Below are 20,160 nucleotides of genomic sequence, written 5' to 3'. Positions count from 1 at the left end.
TGAAATCGAAAGTAATGTAAAGTACTCCGTTCCCGGGATCCTTTTTTCAACGTTCTGATATATCTCTCAGATGAGAAAAAAAGAATACAATCGAAGTAAGGGAAATAAAGGAATATCTTCTACCCCCTTAGTTTCCAAATAGTTTTTTACATCAGCACAGGGGATAGATCTTTTTGGCGAAAACAATCCCTGTTTGTTTTGTACTCACGGTTCCGTTCGCTCTGTAAATAGTCTCTGTGTATTCTTCGGAGTTCAGACAAGGTTGACCTCCTGTTTGTCACCTGTCTGCATCGAATTAGGTCCGAATCTGCTATTTGTAAATCCTTTTTTTAAAGTTGCCAATTTGATTTCTTTGGTTTGGAAAGCCGATCGCTCCGGTGGGCAGGCTCGGGGCTTCACTCCTGGAGGCTGGCAATGGCGTCCCGCTGTCGGCCCTTCTGCCCCGCCGTTCTCGTCTCCTCTTAAAGGGGATACCTGACGGGTGGGGGAATTGCTCTTCTGACAGCGCTGGGATCCTGATCCACTGAATCTCCTTTCAGTGGGTTTGGGGGGCTACGGCGCCCTTGTAGCACCCCCCTTTGCCTCTTTGGAGCAGGTCACCCTCTCCCGAGGGAAAACTCGCCTGTTTCCACCTCGCGATCCGACCGAAAGTCCAAGGGGGATTTCGTGCAGGAGATGCGCAAGTCCTCTGCCTCCTTCATTGTCTGGAGTCTGCGGTGACCCTTTCACCGCTGGCCCCCGGGGTCTCTGCCTGCCCTCTGGGGGACGTGCCTCCTGCCTGCCCTCCCACTTGCCTGACCCCCGCCTTCTCTCCCCCTGCCCAGGACAACAGCCGCCGCGTGGACAACGTCCTGAAGCTGTGGATCATCGAGGCGCGGGACCTGCCCCCCAAGAAGCGCTACTACTGCGAGCTGTGCCTGGACGACATGCTGTATGCCCGGACCACCAGCAAGGTGCGGACAGACAATGTCTTCTGGGGGGAGCACTTTGAGTTCAACAACCTGCCGGCGGTGCGGACCATCCGGCTGCACCTCTACAAGGACACGGACAAGAAGCGGAAGAAGGACAAGAGCAACTACGTGGGCATGGTCAGCATCCCCATCGCCAGCGTGACGGGGAGACACTTTGCCGAGCAGTGGTACCCGCTCAGCCAGCCCAGCGCCAGCAAGAGCAAGTCTGGCTGCTGCCCGGCCATCCGCGTCAAGAGCCGCTTCCAGACCATGAGCATCCTCCCCATGGAGCTCTACAAGGAGTTCGCCGAGTACGTCACCAACAACTACCGCATGCTCTGCGCCGTCCTGGAGCCCGTCCTCAGCGTCAAGAGCAAGGAGGAGGTGGCCTGCGCCCTGGTCCACATCCTCCAGAGCACCGGGAAGGCCAAGGTACCCCCCGGGGAGGGAGGGGTCGGGGAGCGGGCCTCAGGCAGGGAGGGGGGATTCCCTGGGCAGAGAGACGCCTGACCACTAGCGCCCCCTCTGCCTCTCCCCGGCAGGACTTCCTGTCCGACATGGCCATGACGGAGGTGGACCGCTTCATGGACCGGGAGCACCTCATCTTCCGGGAGAACACGCTGGCCACCAAAGCCATAGAGGAGTATCTCAAGCTGATTGGACAAAAATACCTCAAAGATGCGATTGGTGAGCGGGGGGCAGGTGGGTTGGGGGAGGGGAGGAAGTGTCCTTCCTTTCAGGCTGTAAGTCACCCTGGAGCAGGGTCTGAGTGTCGCGGGGGGTTCTCCTGAGGAGGGCAGGCCTGAGCTGCGGAGGAGGAGGGGGCCTCCAACTGGGGCATGTGTCCATGGAGGTGCTGCTGCCCCCAGCCCCAGGCTCCTGACTGCTCCACTGGCCCCGTCTCCCCGCAGGCGAGTTCATCCGGGCCTTGTATGAGTCGGAGGAGAACTGTGAGGTGGACCCCATGAAGTGCTCGGCCTCCACCTTGGCAGACCACCAAGCCAACCTGCGCATGTGCTGTGAGCTGGCACTCTGCAAGGTCGTCAACTCTCATTGGTCAGTGCCGGGAGCGGGCAGGGCTGGTGGGCGGGCAGTTTGGCGGGGGCAAGCGGGGATCATGGTGCCAGGGACTGGCCGTCCACAGGGGGGAGGGTCGTGGTCCTGCCCGGCCGCCCGCTCACCCCTCTCCCTGCCCCTCCCCAGTGTGTTCCCGCGGGAGCTGAAGGAGGTCTTTGCGTCATGGAGGCTGCGCTGCGCCGAGCGGGGCAGGGAGGACATTGCCGACCGCCTGATCAGCGCCTCCCTCTTCCTGCGCTTCCTGTGCCCGGCCGTCATGTCCCCCAGCCTCTTTGGGCTCATGCAGGAGTACCCGGACGAGCAGACCTCCCGCACCCTCACCCTCATCGCCAAGGTCATCCAGAACCTGGCCAACTTCTCCAAGTGAGTCGCGGGGAGGCGGGGAGGGGGGGGGGCAGCACGGACAAGCCAGCAGGGCAAAGGCGTGGAAAGGGTTTGGGCTGCCCGCCCAGCCCTCGCCAGCCCAGCTCTGTCTCTGAGACCCGGGGCTCTTGGGGCTGCTGCCAGCACAGTTCAGCTGAGATGGGCACAGCCCCCCTCTGGCAGGGCGGGGGGGGGGGAGGCAGGGCTAGTCTAGCTGATTTATTTATTTTGTGAAAATTTTGCACCACTTGATTGTAAAAAGAACCTCAGAACAACTTATGAATAAAAGTTAAAAACAGCTATCTAAAACATTGAAGAAAAAAGGAAGCCACAAAGAGATGAAAGCAAGGGCCCCATAGCTGGGTAGGCTGGTCCGAAGAACAGTGAAGTTGTATTGCCGGGAGTTCCAAAGTGTGGGCGCTGAGCATCCGTGGGGCCAGGCCCCTTTGCAGGTGCCCCCAACAGGCTCCTCCTCCTGCAGTGACCCCCAAAAGAGAGTGCCCTCAAGGCTGGGTCAGCCATGGGTGGGAGGGGCAAGGAATGCCTTGGACTAAGGTCCATCTCAGTTGCCAGTGGGCGACTTCAGTGGAGGGATAGCATTAGAACATGATAAAATAAGCAAATGTGGCCAAGCTAAAGAAGAAAAACTACCAGAGACCTTCTTCAAAATGGTGTAATCGATGGGCCTAACGGAGATACAAAAATCATACAAAACATGAGTGTTGCTGTCAGGGGCTCAGGAGCAGAGGCACAGGAAAGGGAGGAAATGGAGAGCGAGGGGGAGGAATCCGAAGGAAACGTAAGCGATGACAGTGGTCCGAGGTCTCTGAGTCTTTCCAGCGAATCGGAAGATTCACAGAAAGGGGCTCCCATGGTCAGAGCAAGGGGGGTGCCTAGGGGGACACCCCAGGAAGAAGGGGCCAGAGGGGACTCAGAGAGCAGCAGTTGGAAATCAGGACCAGCTTCCCCACCAGAGCGCAGTAGGGGGGAGGAGTCCCAGGTATCGGGATCAGGCTGCTCACCACCAGCGGGAGGAGATGAGTCAGGATTGGCCACGCCTCCATCGGAGAGCGGGGAAACGGTCAAGAGGAAGGTTGGAGGCTGGGCGCGCGCGCCAAGTTCAAATGTACAGGCGAGCGGCACAGTCGGTAGCCCGGAAAGGGAGCCAGGTCCTAAAGCCCGCCGAAAGGAGGGACAGGAGTCAGGGGGGTCAGCGTCAGAAGAGTCCAGAAAGGAGGAGACCCAGGGGGGCAGAAGGACCCAGAGGAGAAAGGAGAGACGGAAGAGGTGGAGTAAGGCTAGAGTCTTAAATTGGTGTACAGGGGGTGGAGACTCAGACGGAGCTTCGCCGATCTAGCTTCTAGACGTAGAGCTGCACGCTGCAGCTTGTAAATGGAAACTGAACTTCAATAAAGACTCTTGTACATTACTACCGGCTAGCGTTGGTCCTCTGTGAGCTGGGACCTGGAGGCAGCTCTGACAGTTGCGTTCCAAAAGGAAGGAAGGATTGGACCCTGATTAATAAAATACACACGAGGCTTGACCAGCAAGACTCTGGGAGGACTACGTATCACCACTCCCTCGTCCAGGCCGTTTTATTAACAAAAGAACCCTTTACACAGTGTTCGTAAGAACCAATCAGATTTCCTCTGAGCATTTTTTAAAAACCCCACGTGGAGACAAAGTTAATGTTAAAACTACAAAAAGCTAATTTGAGCATGCATACCTTCTGGGGTAAATAAAAGAGGACTAAAAGGAGGAATGCCTCCAGCAACCCCGGAGGTCATAAACAAGCAGTAAACATGAGAGGAAGGATGGCAAGGGAAGATAGGTATCTTAATCACCTCCTGTGTGAAACTCTATTTCCTGGCCCGAAGATTAACAAAACCAAGGAAAGGTACATCAAAGCTATCTACTCTCTTTACGGCCCAGGATGCCTGGTGAAGCAACCAGTCTGTGTTTTAGAATGCTTATACATGCTTGTCAGGTGTAGAGAAATGGGCAGCAGAGGAAATTGCAGAGATGCAGAGGCTTGTGGGATTTAATCAGAAATTATTGTCAGTTAATTAAGCCCAGTCAACATAATGCTTTCGTTGCGGACACAATGGCTTGCTCCATATTTTCATAATTCCTCATAGCAATCCCACCTGATCCCCCCCCCCACAGGGGTTCACCTATTACTCCAATTTGAATGGACCCCACTCCAGAATAACTTTGGTTAGGCTATCTAAAGAACTTAAAACAAGAATAAAAAATGTAGAAACCCACCCAAGGACTCTATCGGATCATAATTCAATGGAGTTCTCCCAAGAGAACAAGCTGGTCATCACAAACACTCTTTTCCAACAACACAAGAAACGACTCCAGACATGGACATCACCAGATGGGCAGCATCGAAATCAGATTGATTATATTCTCTGCAGCCAAAGATGGAGAAGCTCTATACAGTCAGCAAAAACAAGACCTGGAGCTGACTGTGGCTCAGAACACCAGCTTCTTATAGCAAAATTCCAGCTTAAACTGAAGAAAGTAGGAAAAACCACTGGGCCGGTAAGATACAATCTAAGTCAAATCCCTTATGAATATACAGTGGAAGTGAGGAACAGGTTTAAGGATTTAGATTTGGTGGACAGAGTGCCTAAAGAACTATGGATGGAGGCTCGTAACATTATACAGGAGGCAGCAACAAAAACCATCCCAATGAAAAGGAAATGCAAGAAAGCAAAGTGGCTGTCCAATGAGGCCTTACAAATAGTGGGGGAGAGAAGGCAAGCAAAATGTGAGGGAGATAGTAAAGATATAGGAAATTGAATGCAGATTTCCAAAAAATAGCAAGGAGAGACAAGAAGGCCTTCTTAAACGAGCAATGCAAAGAAATAGAGAGAGAAAAATAGAATGGGAAAAACCAGAGATTTGTTCAAGAAAATTGGAGATATGAAAGGAACATTTCATACAAAGATTACCATAATAAAAGACAAAAGTGGAAAGGACCTAACAGAAGCAGAAGACATCAAGAAGAGGTGGCAAGAATACACAGAGGAATTATACCAGAAAGAAATGGATGTCCCGTATACCCCAGGTAGTGTGGTTGCTGACCTTGAGCCAGACATCCTGGAGAGTGAAGTCAAATGGGCCTTAGAAAGCACTGCTAATAACAAGGCCAGTGGAAGTGATGATATTCCAGCTGAACTATTTAAAATTTTAAAAGATGATGCTGTTAAGGTGCTACACTCAATATGCCAGCAAATTTGGAAAACTCAGCAGTGGCCAGAGGATTGGAGAAGATCAGTCTACATCCCAATCCCAAAGAAGGGCAGTGCCAAAGAATGCTCCAACTACCGCACAATTGCACTCATTTCACACGCTAGCAAGGTTATGCTTAAAATTCTACAAGGAAGGCTCAAGCAGTATGTGGACCGAGAACTCCCAGAAGTGCAAGCTGGATTTAGAAGAGGCAGAGGAACCAGAGACCAAATTGCAAACATGCGCTGGATTATGGAGAAAGCTAGAGAGTTCCAGAAAGACATCTACTTCTGCTTCATTGACTATGCAAAAGCCTTTGACTGTGTCGACTACAGCAAACCATGGCAAGTTCTTAAAGAAATGGGAGTGCCTGATCACCTCATCTGTCTCCTGAGAAATCTCTATGTGGGACAAGAAGCTACAGTTAGAACTGGATATGGAACAACTGATTGGTTCAAAATTGGGAAAGGAGTACGACAAGGCTGTATATTGTCTCCCTGCCTATTTAACTTATATGCATAATTCATCATGCGTAAAGCTGGGCTGGGTGAATCGCAATTAAGATTGCCAGAAGAAATATCAACAACCTCAGATATGCAGATGACACAACCTTGATGGCAGAAAGTGAGGAGGAATTAAAGAACCTTTTAATGAGGGTGAAAGAGGAGAGCGCAAAATATGGTCTGAAGCTCAACATCAAAAAAACGAAGATCATGGCCACTGGTCCCATCACCTCCTGGCAAATAGAAGGGGAAGAAGTGGCAGTGAGAGATTTTACTTTCTTGGGCTCCATGATCACTGCAGATGGTGACAGCAGTCACGAAATTAAAAGACGTCTGCTTCTTGGGAGAAAGGCGATGGCAAACCTAGACAGCATCTTAAAAAGCAGAGACATCACCTTGCTAACAAAGCTCCGTACAGTTAAAGCTCTGGTTTTCCCAGTAGTGATGTATGGAAGTGAGAGCTGGACCATCAATAAGGCTGATCGCCGAAGAATTTATGCTTTTGAATTATGGTGCTGGAGGAGACTCTTGAGAGTCCCATGGACTGCAAGAAGATCAAACGTATCCATTCTGAAGGAGATCAGCCCTGAGTGCTCACTGGAAGGACAGATCCTGAATCTGAGGCTCCAGTACTTTGGCCACCTCATGAGAAGAGAAGACTCCCTGGAAAAGACCCTGATGTTGGGAAAGATGGAGGGCACAAGGAGAAGGGGACGACAGAGGACAAGATGGTTGAACGGTGTTCTCGAAGCTACAAACATGAGTCTGACCAAACTGTGGAAGGCAGTGGAGGACAGAGGTGCCTGGCGTGCTCTGGTCCAGGGGGTCACGAAGAGGCGGAGACAACAAAACGACTAAACAACAACAATTCAATGGAATGGTTTTGATTTATTAAAATAACACTGCAAGATTAATTTAAATAACAAGACCAACCACTAAATAGTATGGGATGCTAGTAAAGGGGATCGTAAGGGGGTTATTTATTCAACAAAATTCATACTAGAAGAAGAAAAGAGAAGAATAAAAACAAAAACTAATGAAGGAAATGTTAATCTATGAAAAAAGATTGACAGAATAACCAGTAGACTCAGCCATCAAAAGACAACTGAAAGTACTTCAGACACAATTCGCAATGATCATGCAAAGTGAAGTAGAGCAAAGAATTATAAAGCACTCAAACAGAAACAATTTGAATTGGCAAATAAACCTGGGAAACTACGAGCTTGGCATCTGAAAAAAGAGAATAAATTTAAACACTATAAACAAGATTGCAGCCGAAGATTGAATAATCTACAACCGAAAATACATTAATAAGGAATTTCAGAAATATTATGCAAAATTATATACAAAGGGAGGAGAAAAGGAGGAGACGATACACAGGTACATGACTGAATCTAAACCTCCTTGCCCAACTAAAGAACAAAGAGACGACCTCAGTGAACCAGTTCCAACGGTGGAGGTAGACACTGCAATTCAACAAGCAAAAATAAGCACAATATCCAGGACCTGATGAGTTCTCAGCTATGCACTACAAAACTCCCGCTGAAAGAAGTGATGGATGGAGCTTTAAAAGGTGAAAATATTCCAATGTCATGGAAAAATGTGTTCATAACACTAATCCCAAAACAAGATTTGGCTATACCTCACCCAAAAAACTTTAGGCCTATCTTTTTATTAAATAATTATTATAAACTTGTATTATACTACAATCCTGGCCAAAAGGCTGAGAGAAATATTGAAGGTACACACACATGCAGGAAGACCAAACAGGCTTTTTATCTGGCAGACGGATGAGGAGGAATGACAAAGAGACACTATTACTATTCCTGGATACAGAGAAGGTGTTCAGGAACATTCCATGGACGTTTATAGAGAAGGCTTTAGAAACCATGGACTTGTGGGGGGTGGAATTAAAGCCATTTATCACCAAGAGCAAACATACTTATTAATGGCAAAGCAATGGAAGAATGTAGTATACAGAAAGGGACAAGACAGGGCTGTCCGTTGTCCCCGCTGCTAATTCATTTTGGTACTTGAAGTCCTTGCCAAGAAAATCTGAGTAGACGCAGGAATCATAGGGATTCGAGTAGGACAACGGAGTTACAAACTTAAACCATTTGCGGATGACATAGTTTTGACACTGGAAAATCCTTTGAAGAGTATCCCAAAAGCTTTAGAAGTTACAACAAAATTTGGAAATCTTGCTGGATTCCATATTAATAAGGAAAAAACCAAAATGATTATCGAAAAGCTTGTTCCTATACGCAACAGCAGCTGTAAGAATAGTTTATGCAAAAAGTTGAAAAGAGGCTATCCCGACAAGAGATCATTGGTTACATAAATTAATGGAATTTGCTGAACTAGCGAGCGTGACAACGAAGATAAGGAATATAGATGGAAAGATAGAAATGTTGATTAAATTTGAAAAGTTAATTTGCAAGCCAGACACATTGCTGTAGCCTAGTCCAGTCTGAACAACACTGGGGGGGATAAATTGAGAGCAGGCAGGAGTTGCTCCACGGACACGACCCCCCCTTGATGGTGCAAGGGGGGTCCTCAATGGCTGCCTTCCCCCTCCCCTCCCCTGTGCCCCCCTCAGGTTTGGGAGCAAAGAGGAGTACATGGCCTTCATGAACGAGTTCCTGGAGCTGGAGTGGTCCAGCATGCAGCAGTTCCTGTACGAGATCTCCAACCTGGACACCCTCACCAACAGCAGCAGCTTCGAGGGCTACATCGACCTGGGCCGGGAGCTCTCCACCCTCCACGCCCTCCTCTGGGAGGTCATGCCTCAGCTCAGCAAGGTGCTGGCCCCGCCCAGGGTGGGGGAGGGGGATGCGGGGCCCGCGGCTTCTCCTCCCCCCTCTCTGACCCTGGCCCGCCTCTCTTCCCCGCCAGGAAGCCCTCATCAAGCTGGGCCCCCTGCCCCGCCTCCTCAACGACATCAGCCTCGCTCTCAGGAACCCCCACATCCAGCGCCAGCCCAGCCATCAGGGCGAGCGACTCCAGGCCAAGCCCGTCATCCTCCGGGGACCCTCCACCGACATACAGTCCACCTACATGATGCGGGACCTCAACAGGTCAGGCCGGCGGCACGGGGGGCGGAGGGAGGGGGTAGCCAGGGCCCCCCCAGCCGACACGGCTCTTCTGAGCCTGCTCTGGATTTGCGTGGGGGGGGGTGGGCCCTGCGGGTCGGGCGCAGGAGGGACCTGGAAAGCTCCCCCCCCTTGCGGGTCTCTAGCCTGACTTTCCCTCTTCCCCCACAGCTCTGTCGACATGCAGCCTTACATGATGCGAGGCATGAACAGGTGAGTCTGGCCAGGCCCTAAGAGGAAGGCGGGCTGTGCTGGGCCCAGAGTGCGAGGGGGGCTTCTCTCCCTGGGAGGTGGCCACTCCACCATTGGCAGGCTGCCCCTCCCCTTTGTGATTGGCTGTGCCCCCTCCGGGGCTCCTGGACCCGCCCTCCATCCCTCCAGGCAGCGCTGAGAGGCAGGGGGCACTCCCCAGGGCTGTGGGGCTGCTGCTGCCGCCGCTGCCCCCTTTCCTGCAGAGGGGCCTCATCCCGCCAACCCCCATTGCTCTCTCCCCCCCTGCAGCTCCATGGACATGACCCGCCTGCCGTCGCCCACCAAGGGCGAGAAGGGGGGCTCCAAGGACATGTTCTTTGTGGCCCGCCCCCCGCTGGCCCGCTCCTCCCCGGCCTACTGCACCAGCAGCTCCGACATCACCGAGCCTGACCAGAAGGTGCTGAGCGTCAACAAGAGCGTCTCCATGCTGGACCTCCAGGACAGCCGCATGAACAGCATCTCCAACCTCCACAGCGCGGGCGACATGCTCAACAGCAGCCAGGCCTCCATCACAGCCGGGCTGGGCCTGCGCCACAGCCGCCTCTCGCAGGGCAGCGGCTCCAGCATCGCCGCCGGCCTGCGCCTCAGCCAGATGGGGGTCACCGCCGACGGGGGCGGCGGGGGCACCTCCTCCTCGGCGGCCCAGCAGCTCAGGATCCCCCTCTCCTTCCAGAACCCCCTCTTCCACATGGCCTCCGACGGGCCGGCCGGCGGCCCCCACCACAGCCACGCCCACCCGCACCGGCCGGCGGAGGGCAACCCGGACGCCTTCGCCCCCTTCCACGGCTACAGCAAGAGCGAAGACCTCTCGGCCAGCAAGCACATCATCCACAGCCACAGCTACAGCGACGAGTTCACGCGCCAGGGCTCCGAGTTCACCAAGCGCCAGCTCTCCCTGCAGGAGAACCTGCAGAACATGCTCTCGCCCCCCCAGATCACCATCGGGCCCCAGCCCCAGCGCACAGCCCCGCCCCAGCCCCAGCCCCAGCTGCAGCGGGGCAAGTCCCAGCAGCTGACCGTCTCCTCCGCCCAGAAGCCCCGGCCCTCCAGCGGGAACCTCCTGCAGCCTGAGCCCACCTACGGCCAGGCGCGCCCCCGCCAGCAGTCCGTCAGCAAGGAGACCCCCTCCGCCCTCAAGCCATCCATCACCAAGCAGGTGAGCAGGCAGCAGAAGCAGCCTCCCTGGGAAACACGCCCCCCACCCCGGCCCCTCTGCCCAGGCTTGAAAGGTCAGCTGCCAGTGCAGATGGAAAGCAGGTGGAATCTAGGGGATCAGAGGTAGTGGACAAGGTGCGGCTTCCGGCCAGAGGCCCTTTGAAAAGGGTGCAGTTACTCGTTACTATCATTTATTAGATTGATGTCATGACCTCAGGGCGAGTCACATGATTACTCTTGCATGCATTTCTTCTCCAGGGAGCCCCAGAATGCAGGCATGCCTCTCCCTCCCCTTTCACCCTCCCAACAATCTGCGAGGCAGGCTGGGCTGAGAGCTGGTCCTTGTCCCCGGAGCGGGGATTTGGACCGAGGTCTCTCCCGGGTCCTACCCTGACACGGTGACCATTCTTACCCTCACCTTGCCTCAAGCCCTCTTCTGTGTGTCTCTGGTTTGCCTTTCCTGTTATACTGTGTGATAGTAATAGTAATAGGTTGCGGGGGGGGTCCCTTCCTTTTAGCTTCCTTTCCCCTTAGGTCTTTAAAACTTGGGTGTTTTGTCGTCTTTCCTTTTTCCTGGCCCCGCGTGCCAGCCCAAGGCTTTCTCCCGAGGTGCTCCCCGAGGAAGGAGAGACAGCTTCCCGTCAAGAGGGTCCTCTTGGCTTCTTCCCTCCTGCGCAAGGAGCTGGCAGTTTTGGTGAACGAGGGGAGGCTGGCGCGGATCACAGCCTTGCGTCAGTCTCTGCAGGAGAGAGGAAAGAGGCAATTCCAATCAAGGCGGAAATGCTCCTGCAGAGTTCAGTGCTTGCCATGCGTGCAGCTCTCCTTGCCAGGAAGCAGGATCTCCCTGAAGAGATCAGACGGTGCGGTCACTTTTTGGTTTGCTTTGAGCGGGAGAGAAGTCTGCTTTCAGCCCCTAGGACAGCGAGATCATACAGGCTCTCAAGATGGCTCTCTCCCCTTGCAGTGCATTTGATTGTTCTCGCTTGGTGATTTTTTAAGTTGTATTTTGCTCCACCTGTAATGCACTGTGATCACTCCCATCTGTCTTGGAGACAAGGGAGCAGTGCGCCTTTGGAACTGAAGTCAAACTGTTGGAAGTTTGCAGTGCCTGCTGTGGCTGCAGAAGCCGATAGGGGAGAGACGTGTTCAGTTGCAGCGGGGGCAGGTGAAGGCGTCCAGCTGTGCTCCTGCAGATGCACATGCATATGAAAGCTTATACCAAGAACAAACTTAGTTGGTCTCTAAAGTGCTACTGGACAATTATATATATATATATATATCTGTATCAGACCAACGCGGCTACCTACCTGAAAGTCAAAAAGTGTTGGGTTGAGACATCTTTCTCCTCAGAAGAGGCAGGAAGGCGAGGAAGGCGGGCAGAGACGTGGGCGCCCTTCTCTCGCTGAGGCCTTTCCCCACCTTTTTTCTCCCCTGGGGAGGCTCAAAATGTCTCCCTGCCGAGAGCGCCCTCTCCCTCTCCCTCTCCCACCGCCAGGCCGGCAGGAGGATTCAGAAGGCCTTCTCCCCTCTCATCTGTGCTGCAGCCTGAGAGGAAACCTCAGAGCGGTTCAGGACAAGAAGGTCCTTCTCCGTCGCCTCCATGCAGAACGAAAGAGAGGAACGCTTCCCTCACGAGTCCAAAAGGAGGGCTGGGGGGGGGAAGGGGGATTCAAAATGCAAGGATAGTAATAAATAAATAAATAAATAAATAAATAAATAAATAAATAAATAAATAAATAAATAAATAAATTTAATTGGTACCCTGCCCTCCCCATCCAGAGCTGGGCTCAGAGCAGCTAACATCTGCAGCTAACAACATGCATAAAAACAAGCAATCAATTGATTAAAATGCATCCACACACACACACACACACACACACACACACACACAGTGAGGGGGGAAAGCTAAATTTGCCCGTTTGCCCTCTGACAAAGAAATGACCAGATCATAATTTTAATGGTAAGTTTATTGTAGCTTTGAGAGACAGAATAACAGGAAAACCCTCAGAAACCCGGAAGACAAAAGTCAGAGATAGGTGTGCATTATAATAAGTGAAATAAGTATTTGATCCCCTATCAAGCAGCCAGATGTCAGGCTGCCTGGTATCTTCATTGTATGTAACAAGCTGAGATTAGAAGAAAAAAATTCACCACCGTGCAAGCAGATTTTTATTCTGAAAGTGTGGCCCCGAGGAAAAGGTTGGAAAAGCGTCGCTCTCCAGAGGATGGATTGGAACTGGCCTCCTGCAAAACCACAAGAGGGGCTTGTCTTTTTTCTCGTATTGTGGAGCATCTCCTATAGCTATGGAAAAGGAATAGTTTCCTCTCTTTTCTCTAGGTATTCAATTCACTGGCCCCTGAAATTCGCTCCGCAGACTCCAGTTTTCGGTGAGGATTTGCGTAGCGAGCCCACAATTTCTGCAAATAAAAAAATCCCACTGATTCTTGTGGGGAAATGTCTGCGTGTTCCTGACCACGGACTCTGTGGTGCTTTGAGGGAGGTTGCGGTACTAAAGCCTCATGATTGGATAACTGAATTTTTGCTTGGTGAATATTCGTAAAGTGGGACTTGTGTCCATAATACATTTTCTCTCCCCCCTTTTTGATAACAATTTATTGATTTCCCAAAAATAACAGAACAACAACAAAAACAGAAAAGAAAAAATCATAAACAGATTAAGCCATCATTTTTTGGTCGACTTTAGTTCCATTATAATATACTTGTTTGTGCACATCCATAAAACCGTATATACTTAACAATCCAATTTTAAAACCTTCATCTTATTACAAGTGACTTTTACAAGTTATACTAATGGAAAAATCTGTACACAAAGCTTTAAAATTATGCATTGAACAATTGCCCATTTTTGTAATAATTTATCCTGCATAGTTCGGTAATTTGTCAATCTCCTTTTTTATCTTCTTTGGCTGAGGCTTCTTCCTTTCATAGGGGCTGACTATTCTTTGCCTGGCATCCAGTCGCACAGATCGGAACAAAGTCTTTCGCTCAAACAATCCATCAAGTCCTGTGCCTCTCAATATCATAACTTCAATTTTTTTAAACAACAATCATTTCCCGCATTTTCTTCAAATCTTTATAGGTCTTTTCCCAGACCTTTTTGATCATTTTGCATTGTAGCGTCTTAAACCTTCTGCCCTCCCTGTTTGATTCTTCTCTAACATAGTCAAAGCCTCCCGAATCATTGCAGACGAGGTACCATCTTTGTCAGTCAGGTAGTTTGGGGACGGAGGTCCTGGTGACCATTGGGCAAGTTCTTTCTCTGACCAGGGCTCCGTCTTTTTGGGTGTGGGTGTAATAGCTCCATTCTGGCCCAGGAGACTGTGTTTTCCAGATCTGTTGACTCTCTATCAATGTGGGAACCCTGGACGCTGCCCCTTCTCCCAGACCATCTCAGTCAGGATCCAGCCTTCCATCTTCAGGCAGACGTCTTCCACCTGACTGCTTAGAGGCTGAAAGGATCTGTGGATTTGTAGCTCGTTGACTGGCTGAACACAAAGAGCGCTCATTAATGGTTCCTCGTCCTCCTGGAAGAAGTGACCAGTGGGGTGCCTTAGGGTGCTGTCCTGGGCCTGTTGTTGTTCAACGTCTTTATAAACCACTTGGAAGAAGGAACTGAGGGGATGCTCATCCCATTTGCAGATGACACCACATTGGGAAGGGTAGCTAGTGCCACAGAAGACGGATTTGGGATTCAAGATGATCTTAACAGATTGGAGAACTGGGCCCAAACTAACGGAACAAATTTCAATAGGGACAAATGTCAGGTTCTGCGTGTTGGCAGGAAGAACCAGATGCACAAATATTGGCTGGAGGACACCTGGCTCACTAGCAGTACATGTGAAAGGGATCTAGAGGTCTTGGTGGATCACAGTGTGATGCAGCAAAAAATGCTAATGCTCTTCTAGGCTGCACCAGCAGAAGTCCAGTGTCCGGATCAAGGGAAGTCCTAGTCCCACTCAATTCTGCTTTAGTCAGAGCAAACTTGGAATACGGTGTCCAAATCTGGGTGCCACAATTTAAGAAGGATGTTGAGAAGCTGGAATGTGAGCACAGAAGGGCAACCAAGATGATCAAGGGTCTCTAAGAATTCAAGCCTTAGGAGGAATGGTTGAAGGAGCTGGGTATGTTTAGCCTGGAGAAGAGGAGGCTGAGAGGAGACGGGAGAGCCATCTTCAAATATCTGAAGGGCTGAACCATGGAAGAGGGAGCAAGCTTGTTTTCTCCTGCTCTGGAGGATGGGCCTCGAACCAGTGGCTTCAAGTTACAGGAAAGGAGATTCCAACTCAACATCCGGAAGATCTTTCTGACAGTGGAAGGGGATCCCGGGAGAGGTGGTGGACTCTCCTTCCTTGGAGGTTTCTTAGCAGAGGTTGGACGGCCAGCTGCAGAACATCCTCTTGGACTTTCCTCATACATTTGTGAATCCGTATCAAGTAAAAGGTTTTCCCTCAGCTGACACTGTTTTTGGTTGACAGCCACTAAGAAGATTGTTAGTATTTGGCATTGATGCAGAGAGTCCTACCCTCAGCAGATCCTGCTCCACTCTGCCAAAAATGGAACTTATTGGGAACGTGCCCCACCTCCGTTTCTTCCTCTGCATTCCCTTAGTCTTACAGAGTGCAGATTCACAGGGTTTTGAACGGAGGTGTAAATGTAGAGCTACGTACTTTCCTAATGTCTGTGTCTGCTGTGGCAGCATGTTTTGTACTGGGCACGGTCACCGTGGCTGTTTCTCCTCCAGTGGGATCAAGGGGTCATTCTTAGCTCTGCCAGTTAGATCTGGAGGGCAGGCTGGATCCTGCCCCTGAAAGAGGAGGCAAAAGGCTTGAGGGGTCCTGTCAGTCCAGGGGGGAGAGGCTGAATGTGGTCCTGCAGTCCACTCTTTGCATGGACAGGCCCAATTCGCACCATCACTTTGCTCAGAGAGTTGTTTCCAAGCTTCAAGGGAGGTGAACAGACTCTCAGAAGAAAGCAGGGGTGTGCAACACAGCAGAGATGAGAGCGATGGGGCCTGGTGGGTTGGAGGCCCGACTGACTTGCTCTCCCCCCCCGTGCCCCTTCTGCCCCTGCAGCAATCGCACACGCCTTCAACGCTGAACCCCGTCATGCCGGCCTCCGAGAGGACAGTCGCCTGGGTCTCCAACATGCCCCACCTCTCGGCAGACATTGAGAGCTCCCACATTGAGCGGGAGGAGTACAAGCTGAAGGAGTACTCCAAGTCCATGGACGAGAGTCGGCTGGACCGGGTAACTGGGGCACGTTTGGGGCAGGGTGGCCTGCGTGGGCTCCGTGGGGCTGGTGGCGGGGCGGCTTCCAGACTCGGTTGCAAGACTGCTCCCTCCCTCGCCCTGGTGCAGGTGAAAGAGTACGAGGAGGAGATCCACTCGCTGAAGGAGCGGCTGCACATGTCCAACCGGAAGCTGGAGGAGTACGAGCGGCGCCTGCTGAGCCAGGAGGAGCAGACCAGCAAGATCCTCCAGCAGTACCAGCAGCGGCTGGAGCAGAGCGAGAAGCGCCTCCGGCAGCAGCAGGTGGAGAAGGACTCCCAGATCAAGAGCATCATCGGCAGGTGAGCTGCAGGTCGGAGCCGCGGGAGGGGAGGGGGCAGAAGGCAGGGGTCCCCCCAGCTGGGCAGGGGTTCCCCCAGGAGGAGAGGCCCCTGGCGGGGAGGGGCCTGGGGCAGGGGGGCTCCCCGGGCCGCCATGGGAGCCCCCCTTTCCCGCAGCTGCTGGCGGCCCCCGGCTCCCGCCGCCTGCCTGCTGGGTGGGGGGGCCCGGATTGACTCCAGTGAAGCCTGTCCCTGCAGGTTGATGCTGGTGGAGGAGGAGCTGCGCAGGGATCACTCGGTCGCCCTCGACGCCTCCGAAACGCGGAAGCGGCTGCTCGACGCTCAGGTGGAAATTACAATGTCATTGTTCTAGCCCATGTCTCCATCGCCATCCCTGTCTGCGTCTCCCCGCCCGCCCGCCTCCCTCCGTCCTCCGCTCACCTCACCCCTGGGCATGCCGCCCCCACCCTGCCACCGCCTGAGTCCGCTTCTGCCTCTCCCCCCTTCTGCATGGCGGGAGGGGGCTGGGCCTGGGCAGGGAAGGAGGGAGGGAGGGGGCTCCCCGTCTGCTGACACCTGGCCCCACACACTGGGTAGGGGGATGGGGTTCAGAGTCCCTTTGCCTGGCCCTGCCCAAGTGTGGGGGAAGTGGGGGTCAGAAGAGGGGTGCTGAGCTGCATGGGGTGCCAGAAGGGGAGGGGCTGCCTTCCTGCCCGCTGGGCCTTTCCTGGCCTGGGGTGCCCTCGGTCCCGGGCGCTCCCCCTCTGCCAAGCAGGAGTTCCTCCGGCCGGAGGGTCTGTGTTCAGTTCTGGGGGAGCCCTGGGGGTGGTTGGAGTGCCTGCGATGGAAAGTGAGACCCTCCCCAGAGCAGCAGGGGGCTTGCTGTCTGCATGGCAGGTGCCCGAAGAGCCAGGCGGGGCCCAGGGCCAGAGTCTCTGCCCTCTGAAGCCCCTCTCCTGTCCAGAAGGCTCTTCTTACAGCCCAATGTTTGGCCTGGCTGGGGGGCACACAGGAGCCCTTCCCCCTCCAGCCCCTTGTTCGCCTCCTTGGCATTGGAAAGAGATGGACGGGGGACTGTGGGAGAGGCTCACCTGCCCCTTCTCCGTGCCCTGCCCAGGCCCTCCCCCTCCCCACCCTGCCCCACAGCTGCTGGGGGTCCCTGACCCAATCACTGTGTTTTCTCCGTTTCATCCTAGCTGTTCACCAGGTAACTCTGTATGACTCAGCTTTTCTCACATGGAGGGATCGGGGGGACACCCGCCACTCAGTAGCTGACCAGGTGGGTCCCGTACACGCCCCTTGCCCCTCTCCCGCCCCCGTAAGGAGTAGACCCTCTCTTCCCCCTCCTTTCCTCCCCTCTGCCTTTCCTCTTCCTGATCCTCCTTTATGTCCCCATAGGTCTGGGGAGTGGCCCTCTAGGGGGACCCCACTGGGTGCCCACCTGTAGGAGGACAGCCTCATCCGGGTTCTTGTTTTTTGGGGGGAAGGAGGTCCTCAAGTCAAAAGCTTGGCAGTGGGTACCTGCTGCCCATGGGGGGAGGGGTGGGGCGTGGGGGCCCTCCCCACGAACAGCCCCCTCCCCACATCCGTCAGAGGGAGGGGGCGGTTCTGTCCACTTGCAGCAGGAGCAGCCTCTTGGACACCCACCTCCTCCTCCTCCCCCTAGGGAGGCCGGAAGCACCACAGGGGCACCTAGGGCCTTTTCAGCCCCCCAACCCATGCAGCCCGCCCCAGCGTGACCCCAGGCCCCCCGCCTCCCGCACTGCTGCCCCGCCCCCCGTTTGTCTTGTGTCTGTCCGCACCGCATTCCACTTGGACACCCAGCACTGTCTGTTCCCGGGCGGGGGGGGGGTTGTGCATGAGCCCGGAGGGGGGCGGGCAGGGTCCTGTGTGCATGGGGGGAGGGCGTGGGAGGACCCCCTCCACCGGTCTGGCAAGGAGGGGGCCGGACGCTCCCAGGCACAGGGGGGCCGGGCGAGTGGTGGTGGACAGCTGGCCCAAGAGGTTAGTGCCAGCCAGGGGGGCGGGAGTGGCGGCATGTGGGGCTGGGGTGTGTGGAGGCGCTGTCCCTGGGGAACTCGGTGCCCGACTGCTGCCCTCCCCCAGGGTTCAGTAGGGGCCAGGATGCCAGAGGCCACGTGGGGGGAGTCCTCCTGGTGACACTTCACCCCTTAGAGAGGGAGCCCCAGGATGGGGAAGGGGGCACCTTTGGGGTCACCAGGGAGGGTGATAATGGCCTCAGGGGTCAGTCCTGCGCAGCTTCCTCCCCCTTGCAGGCGGTTCAAAGGTGGTGGGGTCTGGCCTGGGAAGATGTGAGAGGAATTGTGGGATCTGGAGAAGGGGGGGGGTTCTGTCCTGCTCCCCTCTGCTTGCCACGGGGTGTCCCCACAGCTCCCTCCCTTTCGCCCCTCTTGAGGGAAGGGAGCCCTGGAGAAGGGAGGACAGTTGCACCCCCAACACAGCCATGAGGGAAGCCTGTCCCCACCCCAGTGGGGATGGGGAAGGGGGCATCAGAGGGGGGGGGAGACCTGCTGCAGCCGAGTGACCGGCACCCACAAGGCTCAGGAAGCCCCCTGGGAGTGGCTGGGCTGGGGGGTGAGCAGTTCCCCGTGGGAGGAAGGGGGCAGGATGGAGGCCTCTGGGAAAGCAGGGGGAGAGGGGGAGCCCCCGATTCCTGAGACCCAAACGGGGCCTGTCCTGCTGGGGGGCTCAGGGCAGGGCCAGGAAAGGGCGTCTCCACCCAGCGGGGGCTGCTATGGGGAGCTGAACGAAGGGGCCGAGCCAAGGACACAGCCCAGCCTCAGGCACTCGGCTCTTGCTGGGGGCCACTTGGGGGCACGGGGGGCTGCAGTCCTGCCTTCCTTGTGGGGACGCCTGGCTGGCCCCACAGATCCGCCATGGGCTGACCGGCTGCCAGGCCAAGCCCTGGGGGAGCCACAGTGTCCCAGCCAGCCCCATGGAGCCCATAGCTAGAGTCCCAAAGCGGCCCCCAAATGGGGGGAAGAAGGCCCTTGGACCCCCTTGGGCTGCTGGGGGGAGGCCCCTCCTATTGGCCTCGGGGGTGGGGCCCAAGCGGGAAGGGCAGAGGCTGTCTTGTGAGAGCCAGCACCCCCCAACGTTAATAAATAAGTGCCCCCTCTTGCCCCCCTCTGTTACAGGAGAGGCAGCTTTCCGCCGTGGGTGCAGCAAACCCGCGTCTGAGCGCCGCTATGGGGCAGCCCTGGAACGGGATCCACTCCGGGCAACCGCCTCCGCCCCCGCGACTCCAGATCACGGAAAATGGAGAGTTTCGCAACACCGTGTCTGAGCACTAGCGGCCGCCCCTGCCTCCCCCCACCTCCCCGAGCCGGCGTGGGGTGGGTGGGGCGGGGCGGGGTCCGGCCCGCCTGCCTCCGGGTGCAGGAAGGGGGCGGGAGCATTTTCAGGGTGTTTTATAGCAGGACACAGACGACAATCTTAACCCCCATCACACCCTCTCTGACCCCCACCCCTGCCCACAGAGCACCGCCTTCCCCTGCTCTGCCCCCAAACAGAGTGGGGGTCCTCCCTCCCTCCCCCCCAGGTATTTCTCAGGAGTGGCATCCCCTTCCTCCCCCCCCTGCTCCCCCCATGGCAGCACTGACCTTCCTCCCTAAGGCAGCAGCCCCAGCAAGGGGGGGAGGGCGCTGGTCCCTCTTGGGCCCCCCTCCCTGGGCTGGGGGGGCAGGAAGTTCGCCCGCAGGGGGGAGGCTGGTCCCGATTCCCTTGCCACGCGCACTTGCCTCAGCCAGCTGCCATGACGGGTGGGGCTGCCCCCCACCTGCTCATTCTCTTCTCCAGAGGGGAGGGGGAGGGAAGGCTGGGCGGGAACGGGAGGACCCCCCAGGCCCCAAAGCTCCGCACTGCCCAGTCCCCCCCCAGGCAAGGCTGTGCCTCCCTCTCCCCCCATTCTGCGCTCTCCATCCTCTGACAAAGG

At 54.8% G+C, this 20,160-nt stretch overlaps 1 protein-coding gene across 8 annotated transcripts in view; it reads left to right on the top strand.

Moving 5' to 3' along the window:
- The window catches only part of SYNGAP1 (synaptic Ras GTPase activating protein 1), a 57,684-nt gene extending 37,530 nt beyond the window's left edge, over positions 1-20,154 (top strand). For 5 of the 8 annotated variants that reach the window (XM_081901368.1, XM_081901367.1, XM_081901369.1 and 2 more), the window contains 13 exons: positions 825-1,382; positions 1,493-1,637; positions 1,862-2,006; positions 2,154-2,390; positions 8,736-8,937; positions 9,032-9,213; positions 9,400-9,441; positions 9,730-10,636; positions 15,730-15,903; positions 16,015-16,226; positions 16,451-16,551; positions 17,402-17,484; positions 19,364-20,154. In XM_081901368.1, the coding sequence (XP_081757494.1) occupies positions 825-1,382; positions 1,493-1,637; positions 1,862-2,006; positions 2,154-2,390; positions 8,736-8,937; positions 9,032-9,213; positions 9,400-9,441; positions 9,730-10,636; positions 15,730-15,903; positions 16,015-16,226; positions 16,451-16,551; positions 17,402-17,484; positions 19,364-19,519 (3,144 nt within the window). In that variant the 3' untranslated portion in view covers positions 19,520-20,154. The remainder of the gene's footprint in view (positions 1-824; positions 1,383-1,492; positions 1,638-1,861; positions 2,007-2,153; positions 2,391-8,735; positions 8,938-9,031; positions 9,214-9,399; positions 9,442-9,729; positions 10,637-15,729; positions 15,904-16,014; positions 16,227-16,450; positions 16,552-17,401; positions 17,485-19,363) is intronic. The other 3 variants (XM_081901373.1, XM_081901370.1, XR_014165822.1) reach the window with 2 other exon arrangements.
- Positions 20,155-20,160: the final 6 nt, after the last annotated feature.

This window comes from Podarcis melisellensis (assembly GCF_964234715.1).
Source record: "Podarcis melisellensis genome assembly, chromosome: 2".
NCBI classification, from domain to species: domain Eukaryota; kingdom Metazoa; phylum Chordata; class Lepidosauria; order Squamata; family Lacertidae; genus Podarcis; species Podarcis melisellensis.
This window is presented reverse-complemented; position numbering and strand designations above follow the sequence as displayed.